The 12,248-nt window shown below is 38.3% G+C and overlaps 1 protein-coding gene across 3 annotated transcripts in view; it reads left to right on the forward strand.

Annotated features, from left to right (window-relative positions):
• LOC131065575 (protein PALE CRESS, chloroplastic) overlaps positions 1-12,248 on the forward strand; it is a 216,253-nt gene that overhangs the window by 39,244 nt on the left and 164,761 nt on the right. For all 3 annotated transcript variants that reach the window (XM_058000148.2, XM_058000144.2, XM_058000139.2), the window contains exon 4: positions 10,325-10,411. In XM_058000148.2, coding sequence (XP_057856131.2) covers positions 10,325-10,411 — 87 coding nt within the window. The remainder of the gene's footprint in view (positions 1-10,324; positions 10,412-12,248) is intronic.

Consider the following 12,248-nt stretch of genomic DNA (forward strand, 5'->3'; position numbering starts at 1 on the left):
TTTTTACCTTTTACATATTCAATCTCAAAGTCATAAGCTTGAATCTTACTAATCCATTTCTGTTGCCTGTCATTTAAATCTTTTTGACCCAAGAAATACCTCAAACTATTATGGTCAGTTTTTACCACAAATCGGCTACCAACCAAATACTGTCTAAATTTTGTCAATGCATGCATGATTGCTAACATTTCTTTATCATAGATGGAGTATAATTTCTCAAGTTTATTAAGTTTCCTGCTTTCATAAACTATAGGATGTTTATTTTTGCATTAAAACTGCCCCTATTCCATCACCAGAGGCATCACATTCCAACACAAACGGTTGACTAAAATCTAGAAGAGCGAGTACCGGACAAGAACTCATTACCTCTTTAAGTTTCTCAAATACCTGTTGAGATTCCTCAGTCCATCTGAATGCCCCCTTTTTGGTAAGATCTGTCAAGGGTGCCCCAAGCTGTGAAAAACCTTTGACAAACCTCCTGTAATAACTGCATAAACCAAAGAATCCCCTTAATTCCGTAAGGTTCCATGGTGGTGGCCACTCCAAAATGGCTCTTATCTTCTCTTGATGAACCTGTACCCCTGTTGTACTGATCATATACCCTAAATACAAAATTTCAGTCATTCCAAATTCACATTTAGATTGTGATTCCATAATACCAAGAATTATGTCAATATGTTTCAAATGCTCTTCCCAAGTTTTGCTATAAATCAATATATCATCAAAGAATACTAGCAAAAATTTCCTTAACTGTTTGTTAAAAATATGATTCATATAGGACTGAAATGTTGCCGGAGCATTTGTTAGACCAAACGGCATAACCAAAAATTCATAATGACCATAATGACAACGGAAAGCAGTTTTATGAATATCTTGTTCTCTTAACTTAATCTGATGATACCCTGATCTCAAATCAATTTTAGAAAAATAAATGGCACCATGCAATTCATCTAACAATTCGTCAATTCGAGGAATTGGATACCTGTTTTTGATTGTTTTTTTGTTAAGAGCTCTGTAATCAATATACATTCGAAGTGTTCCATCCTTCTTTTTGACCAACACTACAGAAGGTGCAAAAGGACTAGAACTAGGTCTGATGTGCCCCATATCCAATAATTCCTTAATTGCTTTTTCAATTTCATCCCTGAATGTTTTAAGATGTCTATAAGGAGTAGTAATCACTGGTTTAGCACCTTCTTCTAATTCAATAGTATGTTCGAAACCTCTATCAGGTGGAACTCCTGGAGGAATATCATTAAAAACCGAATGAAGTGAATTTAATATTGTTAACAAATCAGCTTGATAGGATTTAGATTGAAAACCTGATACCTTGCTAGAGATTAAACATTGTGCTGACCATGCTACATCTCCATGTCTGAAAATAGTTTCCATTCGTTTTGCACTGACGATCCTGGCCCACTGTTAGACATACCACGAAGGACTACTTTCTTATCATCAATTTTAAATTTGAATTCCATTCTTTTAAAGCTCTGTGTATATTCATCTAATGTTTCCATCCACTGTATGCCCAGAATAACATTAGTGTCAGCCAGATCAATCACATAGAAATCATCAGTAACAGTGTAATTGGCAAGAGTAATATTCAGTTTAGGAACTTTATGAGTACTAGACAAATTGGTTCCACCTGCTACTCTAACATCAAATCCCTCATGTTTTTCTGTCTGCAAACCACGTTTTTCTACGAGTGCTGCATCTATAAAATTATGAGTAGAATCGCTATCAAGCATAACAATTATCCGCTGTCCTTTCAAAACTCCTTTAACCCTGAAAATATTATAATGAGGGGTTCCTGTCATGGATGCTATGACTCCTTCTCCTTGTTTAGTACCTGTTTCTGACTCAGTAGTCTGATGTGTTCGTTCTATGTTAGGATCAACATTTTCTTCATCCTCACCGTCAGACATAACCTCAATGTAATGAATTTTCCCCTTCCCTAAACATTTGTGCCCCGGCTGCCATGCTTCTCTACAATTTCTACAACTGAAGCAGAGTTTTTTCCTTCTGAGTTCTTCTCTTTCCTCCTTATCTATCCTGTTTCTAGGGAATTCATCTTTGTTGCAAGATTGTTTGTCTTTTTCCGGTTTAGGGGGTGGTCCTTTGTTAAAAATTTTTCCTTTTGAAGATGGTTCTAATTCTCTTGCCTTTTTTACAGCTGTTTGTAAAGTAAGGGGGTTTAAGGATTTAACCCACCCTTTGAGGGAATCAGACAATCCGTCTATAAATATCACAATCTTGTGCCTTTCAGAAATTTCAGTGACTAAAACTGCCAGTTTTTCAAATTTAGAGATATATTGTTCCACAGTTCGAGTTTGCTTAAGTTGAGTCAGATCCTTAAGGTGTAGTTCAGGATCCTTAGAATCAAACGTATCAATAAGTTTCTCAGTAAACTCAACATAAGTGCCTATCAAATTGTGGCCCAAAGTTATTTGCCCATGGTGCCACCATTCATGTGCTATACCGTCAAGGTGTAGTGCAGCATATTTAATTGCCTCCTCTTCCAACATAGGGTTTAATTGGAAGTAGGTATCTAATTTTTGCACCCAAGCCCGAGCACTTGTTTTACTTGTTCTGTCAAAATAAGGAATGGACATTTTTCCAATTTTCCTCTGCAATTCACTGTTATTCCTTCGCTGACCTCGTGGCCTATGTTTCATTCTGACATCTAAATATTCTCTAAAGGTCATTGTTGATCAGAATTCTTCACCGGAATCTAACCAATCCTGATGTATTTCTGCCTGTATTTCTCTTATTGTTGGTTCATTTTTTGGTGGCTAGTTTCTAGCAGTAAATGTGGGCATAAATGGTCTAGTTGTTCCTGATCTTGTTGGCTGATTATTAACTGATTGTTCATCTCTATTCCCATTGTTTTGATGCTGATTAATATTATTAGCCATAAACTAGGTCATCAAATTGGTCATTCTATTAACATTATCCTGCATATCTTGCTGACTTCTGATCAATGCGGCTAATAAATCCCTATTGTTTTCCGGGTCTCCCATGTTGGTTTCAAAAATAAATTCCTCGTCTATTTCTGTGTGGCTACTCTCAATTTCAAATGGAATTGATGAACTATTCTGTGCTAAAGGAGAGTTTGTAAACCTGTTTTGACGGGCCCTAGTTCTTCGGAAATTATAATTTCCTTGGTGCATAATCAACTGTGTAATAAATTTTCATGAAATTTCGGTACCCTACAGGCTGGCAGGACACAAAAGCTCTGATACCACTGTAAAATCCATGACTAAATCTGTCTCTACTTCAATATTTATGCCCAGTTTATATTACTGCAAAATTCCAGATTAATCTATTTGCAGTAGTTTATATATTTATTCCCAATTTGAGAAGTTTTAATTGACGATTTGGACCATGCAGGACTGAGAATGTCTTATGTGCTGATCCCAATTACTTTGAGAATGCAATATTTTTCTAAATATTATTCAACATCATAATATTCACAATAATATTAAAATAGCACTCAAATGGAATCGCAGTGCACCTGTCAATAGCTGACCTTGCAGATCATGTGGTTGGCTATTATCGGAATTGCAGACTGTGTCATACTTGCGGGATGGTGGAATTTGTAATGTACCGCATCTCAGTTCATCCCACGCCGTTTATTGCAAATACGCTCCTCCATAGTATATTCTGCGCTCAGCACCATGTTCTTTGATATTATTGGATGCACAGGTCTTAACCTGATATCGGGTTCATCCACCGATCACTCCTTGCTATAATACCTACGTCCGATGCTATCGTGATTTACCACTGTTTGCGTCTCCGATAGCTTCCGGGTGGCTGTGCGATTAACACAAAAAATGCCGTCACCCGATCTTCCTCTTTCGCGAGTTGTATTAGCAACCTCGCCCGATGACAGATTTCTCTCACATTCGTAGAATGCCGTTGGGAGTGTTTAGGAAAAAAAAACAAGAGCATTGTGCCTTTTAACTCAGAGACGCTTATCCGCTATCTGCGTGAATGAGTAATTTCATCAACTCTTCTACTGTGCTCTGCTCCTTGAGTCTTCGTTCCAATAGGCCAGTGGTTGGCGAAAGGAAAACGATTTGTATACGATTTGTATACTGGATATCACACAAATGATCCGTCTTTGTTCAAAACATTCTTCACCCCCTCCATCGCGGATGCCCATTCCTTTTATTACCACCGAAGTGGTTATAAATCCCGTAATAGTTACGGCTAGTTATGCTTAAATATACCTTTGTAAATATTAATCATTTATATAAATGAATGGGAACTTCATATAAAGTAATTAATATTTTTGTATCTTTGTTAATCACGTACAAGGGGACATGACAATCCGATTATTGAATCATTCATTCAATTTATTTTTCATGGTATTAGAGCATGGAAATTAAAAATTTCGAAAATTTTTGTTATTAAAATTTTTCGAAGTTTTTATTGAAGAGATTTGTTTTAAAAACTGTTTTTTAAAAAAAAAAGCAGATTTTTTTCTCCTTGGGCAGTTTTTTTTTGCAGGTTGAAAATTTTCCTAGGGTTTCTGCAATTTTCGACTAGGGTTTTGACCCTTATGTTCAAGTCAAAATTGTATTTTGGTTGTAGATTCTTGGTGGGTTTTTCGAGAGCTCAACTGGGTCGTTGTCAGTTTTTTATGGGTGCATCGTTTTCCGTGCCTCAATTTTTGAGTAGTCGGATTTGCATTCTGTTTACAAATTCTTGGTGGGTTTTTCGAGATCTTTTCTGGGTGCCTCGTTTTCCGTGTTTCAATTTTTGTGCCATCAAATTTGCCTTGGAATTTAAAAACAGTTCACAATTTCTGCTGGACGTTGGGATTTTTGCTTTTTTTTTGGCAACATTTATGCTGTTTTAAGTGTGCAGAAAATTTTAATTTTAGGGTTTCTTCCAAACCTCGAAATTCGTGCCTTGTAATTCGTGCCAAAATTCTCTTATAGGGTTTCAGTTTTTTCAGCAGTTGTTTCTATTCTGATTTAAAAAAAAAATCAGATTCTTCTGTCTCTTGCTTTCACTTAGTTGACCTCGATCAACCTCGATTTCCGTGATGGCATCATTAACCAACATCATGTTGGAACACAGTCAGAAGTTCAATGGCCGCAACTACAACACCTGGAAACAGCGTATGCTTACCATCTTTGAGTATCGTTGCCTTGATCAGCTTGTTTTGGGCAAGGAATCTCGTCCTACAACAACAGGTGATGATCAAGACAAACATGATGTGAAGAATCGAGAGGCTCTCATGCTTATCAAACTCTCCATCACAGATGATCAACTCCCACAGGTGCCTTCAGGTAAAACAGCAAAAGAGATCTGGGATCTTTTGAAGGATCTTCATGAAACGTCCGACAAGAGCCGAGCTTTCTTTCTGAAGAATATGTTGTTTTCTATCATGATGGATGAGAAGTCATCTATCCAGGCACATCTTACGAAGATCAAGGACATCCGTGATCAGTTAGAAGCTATAGGCCGAACCATGGTGGAAGAGGATATGGTAGTGATCACGCTGAAAAGCCTTCCCAGATCCTACGAGCATTTCATTGATACGCTCAATATCTCCTCTACTAGTGTTGATTTGAAGTTTCCTGATCTTTGCAACAAGCTGCTCCAACAAGATCGATGGAAGCAGCAGTTTGGAAGCGGCGCTAGTTCATCCACTGAACAAGCTTTCACAGCCTCAGCTTCGCATAAGTACAAGGGTAAAGCTCCGTCCTTCCAGCAGAAAGGACAAGGTCAAGGTCAACCTCAACAATCTTCCAAAAAGAAGAGCTTACAGTGTTCCTACTGTCATATGGCCATTTGGTGAAAGATTGCCGGAAATTGATAGCATCCCAGCAATCCAAACAGGGAGGGTCCAAGCAGAAAGCCAATTCTGCCACGCATCCTGATCAAAAGGAATCTGCCTTCTATGCATTCATGGCCCAAACCTCCTCTGATGATGTTCAATCATCAGCCTGGTACATTGACTCTGGAGCCTCTCGACATTTCACACATCGTCGGGATTGGTTTACAGAGTACATGCCTTTCACTGATTCAGTGATCTTTGGTGGAGGTGAAGAGTATACTGTTGTTGGCAAGGGCAACGTTCATATTTCATCTGGTGGGAGGGATTTAATATTCCTCAATGTATACTTTGTACTTGGTATGAAGCTCAATCTACTGTCAGTCAGTCAGATTATGCAGCATTCACCACAGCTGGATGTCGTCTTCGGGTTGCACAAGTGCAGCATTGTTGACAGGGAGACTCGCACTATAGTTGCAGTTGGTATTGAGGATCATGGTCTTTATAGACTTGTTGATTCTACTGGTTCTCAGGAGCTCGCCATGGCAGCTAGGAGTACTTCCATCAGCACTCTTTGGCATTAGCGATATGGGCATCTCAATGTCCACTATCTCTCTCAGTTGGTTCGAGAGGATCTAGTTGTAGGACTACCTGAGATTCAAACTCAGAATCATGGAGTTTGCGAAGCGTGTCAAGCTGGAAAGCAGCATAGGACTCCGTTTTCAGATGGAGACGCTTGGAGAGCATCCAAGGTCTTGCAACTCGTTCATGCAGACATCTGTGGTCCCATGAACACTCCATCAGTCACTAGATGTAGGTATTTTCTATTATTTGTTGATGATTTCAGCAGACGCATGTGGGTTTATTTTCTTAAGCAGAAATCAGAGGTGTTCACCATGTTTCAAACATTTAAGGCCTTAGTGGAAAAAGAGTCTAGTTGTCAGATAGCCACTCTTCGGTCCGACAATGGAGGGGAATTTTGTTCTACAGAGTTCACCAACTTTTGTGCATCACATGGCATTAAGCATCGTCTTACCACACCTTACACCCCACAACAGAACGGTGTTGTTGAGCGCAGGAACCGTACAGTCACTGAGATGGCTCGGTCTATGTTGGAGCATAGAAATGTTCCAAAACACTTTTGGGCGGAAGCGGTCTTCACTGCAGTCTACCTTTTGAACCGGTCTCCCACAAAGGCCGTTAAGAAGATGACTCCAGAGGAAGCTTGGTCTGGCAGGAAGCCCAAAATTAGTCATTTGAATGTTTTTGGCTCTACAGCTTATGTTTGGATTCCAGATGCCACACGCACCAAACTAGATCCAAAGAGTCAGAAATTGATGTTCATCGGCTACAGTGACAACCACAAGGCATATTGGCTGGTTGATATAGACACTAATCACCTCATATTCAGTCGAGATGTAGTATTTGATGAAGAAAGAGGGCCTTTTCAGCCTTCCTCTCCTGATTTGAGCATTGAGGATCACCCTCCAAAGACTGTAAGTATGGGTGTTCGTCTTCCCTTAGCTCCACTTGATGGGAGGGATTTAGTTGACTCTAAAGTTGTGGGGTCTCCCAGGCATGACATTGCACCCCCTGACTTTCCTCAAGATCTTCTCGATCCACATCTAGAGGAGCTTGCTACAGATATTCCAGGCACTCTTCATCTTGCAGCAGATGTTGGTACTTCTACTCTCTGGCCTAATACTTCTACTCTCTGGCCTAAGTGGTGGGCCAAGACCATTGGTGATCTTCATGATGATGAGCTCATTGAGGGTAGATCCGTTAGAGGTAAGAGCCAACAACACAGTTAATTTTTCTCTTATGGCCAACATTCATAGTATTTATGAGCCTCAAACATATACAGAGGCTAAAGGTGTACCTGAATGGGAAAAGGCTATGGCAGCGGAGCAACATAGTCTTCTGAAAAACAACACTTGGGTATTGTCTGATCTTCCTCTAGGAAAGAAGCCCATTCGCTGCAAATGAGTGTTTAAAGTCAAGTATAAAGCTGATGGAAGTCTTGATAAGTACAAGGCTCGATTGGTGGCAAAAGGGTTTTCACAGAAGGAGGGCATCGACTATGAAGAGACATTTGCTTCCACAGCCAAGATGAGTACCGTTAGGCTTGTCCTCGCTCTCTCAGCTCAATTTGGATGGAAAGTCCATCAAATGGACGTCAAGAGTGCCTTTCTCAATGGTGATTTGCAGGAAGAAGTCTACATGACGCAGCCTCCAGGTTTCAAGGTTGCCGGTAAGGAACACCAGGTATGTAGACTAGTCAAAGCACTCTATGGCCTCAAACAGGCTCCTCGTGCATGGTACATCAAAATTGATAAGTACTTGATTGATCAAGGCTTTCAGAGGAGTCCTTCAGATCCCAATTTGTATGTCAAACATACTAGTGATGATATTCTATTTCTAGTAGTCTACGTTGATGATCTCATCATTACTGGCAATGCAGCACATCTGATCATGCAGGTCAAACAAAATTTGTGTTAGCATTTTGATATGACAGATTTGGGACTTCTCCATTATTGTCTCGGTGTAGAGGTTTGGCACACTGATAGCCACATATTCATTTCTCAGTCAAAGTATGCCAAGAGCCTACTAGATAAGTTTCGAATGCAAGATTGTAAACTTGCATCTACACCTATGGAGATAAGGCTCAAATTATCAGCCAAATCAGATTCACCTGTAGTGGATGAGTCTTCATTCAGGCAACTAGTGGGCAGCCTCATCTATCTCACCGCCACTAGACCTGACATCAGTTATGCTGTGAGCTATATTTCTCGCTTCATGTCAGCCCCAAAAGTTGAACATTGGGTTGCAGCGAAGTGTGTGCTTAGATATGTGAAGGGCACTCCTGATTTTGGCATTCTATACAGCAGAAGCAAAGATCCTAGGCTGGTTGGTTTTACAGACTCAGATTGGGCAGGTTGTGTTGATGACAGAAAGTCAACTTCTGGGTATGTTTTCAGCTTGGGTACAGGTGCAGTCACATGGACCAGCAAGAAGTAATAGGCAATAGCTCTTTCATCGACCGAAGCAGAGTATCGAGGAACTGTTAAGGCAGCATGTGAGGCAATTTGGCTACGTAGGATGCTTGCAGACATGCAAATGTCTCAACCAGGACCTACTCCCTTGTTTTGTGATAATCAAGAGGTTCTAAAATTAGCCAAAAATCCAGTCTTCCATGAGCGGACAAAGCATGTGTAGCTTCATTGTCATTTCATCGGCTAGCATGTTGAAGATGGATCAGTGATATTGCAGTACATTCCTACAGAAGATCAGACTGCAGATATCCTCACCAAGTCCTTGAGCCTGGCAAAGTTTCTCAAATTTAGAGGGCAGCTTGGTGTGATAGATAGCATGACCATTAAGAGAGGGTATTAGAATATTTAATTATATTTTAGTCACCTATATTTAGTTCCTTGTTTAATGGTCATTTAGCTTTTAAGCTTTATTTAGCATTTAGCTTTTTCTTTTTAATTAATTAGCTTTTAAGCTTTATTTAGCATTTAGCTTTTTCTTTTTAATTAATTAGCTTTTAAGCTTAATTTAGCTTTTAGCTCTTTAATCTTTTACTTTAACGTTATGTTCTAATTATAGAACATCGTCTTGTAACCTCTATATATACGTGTGTATATCGTTCAATGTAATCATCCGATTATTGAATCATTCATTCAATTTATTTTTCAGTTACCACTAAGGAAAATATAAAATTACATTGTGTTCTTACTTTTATCAGCTGGTTGCATTTTTTATCCACCATCACTAGCAATTTTGCCATATTTGAATGGCATTACCATGGAGAAGCTGTGAAATTCACTTAGTCTTTATTTCCCTCTGCACTTGTAGATTACCACTTAGCCATCCTTGTTGTGCTTTTCCTTGGTTGAGCCACATAAAATGTGTGAAACTTTCTTTGCATTTGGACTGTTTTATGCTTGTTGCTCATTTATGCCATCATTGCCATTTTTTTCTGGCTAAGTGAAAGGTGAAGCTTCCATTTAGCTGCCTGAAGTTCCGTCCTTCCTATCAGAGTTTCCTCCTGTCTTGACCACTCAAATATCACTTTCAGCTTCGCATTGCCTTTGCTTTCTAACCTTTTGTGATATTGTCGTAGATTTCATCCTAGAGACTTCAACTTTTGAAATCTTGAAAGTTGAATCATTGTATTTTGCCATACCTTATCCCTGAATGATCTGTGAACATGCTTGGTAGCAACTTACACCACAACCAGATAAATTTATAAATTGGATTACTTTGACGAACATTGACTATCATATCATTGATACTGACTATAAATCAGACCTACAATGCAACAATTTGTGGGGTACCAATTTTGGTACTAAAACATGTATATCAGAACTCTTGTGAAACAGCAAGCCATTGTATCCATATGTTTTTGTTTTATAATATGGATCACTGCTCAATTTTCTTTTGTACTTATTTATAGTGATTTGTAGAGATTTTCCATTTTAGTTGATCTTGTTTGTAATCTCAAAAGCGTTTATTTTATTTATTGGCATTCAGATGATAGTGGAAGCTGCTGACAATGGAGAACTAACAGATTTAGTTTTGTTTGTCATATGGAATCGACTAGATCTTGCTCATCGAGATGTAAGTCATTTTTATATCAGAGTAGATATTCTTATGTTGTTAGCATTTGTGATATTTTCTTTGTTATTTCAGAAGCTTGGGAGAAATTTCCATTTTCACATTTATTATATCATCTGTCTTGTAAAGGAAAGATAATAAAGAGAGACAGATACCATTTAGGAAATGTAAGTATCTGATGTGACGCTGAAATACACCCAAACAGAAATACTTTGTAAAACTAATTGTTAGCATTTGTGATATTTTCTTTGTTATTTCAGAAGCTTGGGAGAAACGTCCATTTTCACTTTTATTATATCATCTGTCTTGTAAAGAAAAGATAATAAAGAGAGATAGATATTGTTTAGGAAATGTAAGTATCTGATGTGGCACTGAAATAGACCCAAACAGAAATACTTTGCAAAACTAAACAATGAACTATTCATAGATGCAGGGATCAATTCACAATGAATAACAGCTATTATACTTCATTAATAGAGATAATCACTCAGAAGATCTACAAAATACAAATTACCAGAATGCTCTTGTCCCAGTTTATAATCAATAAATTCAGATATACAAATCTAACTAATTGGCAGCCAAGAATTCATACCCATTAATCAGACCTGACTTGTGACATCGCTGTGTCCCCCTGGTGCTGATATCAATGATAAATAGTGCCTTGGAAAGTGGCACAATAAGCAGCCACTGAATCTGTTGTCTGACACAGGGATTGGCGATGCAATGCACTTAATGAAGACACTCAGTTCCCAGCGATAATGGTCCTTCCTGAGTGATACGCTTCAATGTTGATACACCCTAAGTGAAGACTAGTGACCTGGATATGAATGGCAAGGCTCGCCCAGCTAAATGCAATTTCCTTTGTCGTCTGCTTTTGCTCTAGTTCATGCTCTGATGCATGGATCAGGTCTGTGGTGTTTGAAGAAATTATGAGCATGGGTGACGTCCCACTCAAAACCAACTTTTTGTCTTAGAAGCAGACAGTGCGTTTGGATTTTAAAAACATGTGATACCTCCCAACAACATAAATTTATACCACTCCACACTGCCAAACTTAGGCAAGGTCAGCCTAATGAAATAACTGCCAAAAGGATATGAAGTCAGCTAAGATATAACCGATACAAAATATTTAATATCACTTGTGCAAAGTCGGCCTTAAAATAAATTTATTTAACGGTTGCACTTATTCATAATTTTATTTAATGTTTATTTATTTAATAAAAATGCAAAAGGACGACCTGGCTGACTCAGGGTCTAACCAGGTTCTTTACAGACGACTTTCATATACATGTTGATGGGTGATCACTTTAATTACAAGGCACACATACAATCTATACACACCAAAAACTGCGTTGGAGAAATAAAAATTTAAGAAAGGAAGCTAACTTGTGATCACAATAACATCATATAGTGCTCTACCCCTATTTTAGACCATTATTTTTGCACCTTTCTCCTTAATTCAGTACAAAGGTATTATGACAAACAGTTTGCTTTCAAGAAGAACTATGGGTGTCATGCTGTAGTTTCTGTCTGCAAATTATTGAAGTACATATAGCCAGTGTTTCATCATTCATAATCATGACAGTCTAGTTTTAATCTTTCAACTAGACAATAATTACATATTCAGGCACATAATTTGCACAAAGTCATTTATATTATGTGGAGCAAATTCTTTAACATAAGATGTAACAGAAATATTGCATAACTAGATACCTTTCATTCAACGCTGCAAATCATACAAACTCAGTTCAATAATAGTTGTCCACCATTTCTATCATTACCACGATGAGAAAATGATAATTCATCTTTAAACATCATGACTAGCCTGAGCCTTAAGCAA

This window comes from Cryptomeria japonica, chromosome 1, assembly GCF_030272615.1.
Source record: "Cryptomeria japonica chromosome 1, Sugi_1.0, whole genome shotgun sequence".
NCBI lineage: Eukaryota > Viridiplantae > Streptophyta > Pinopsida > Cupressales > Cupressaceae > Cryptomeria > Cryptomeria japonica.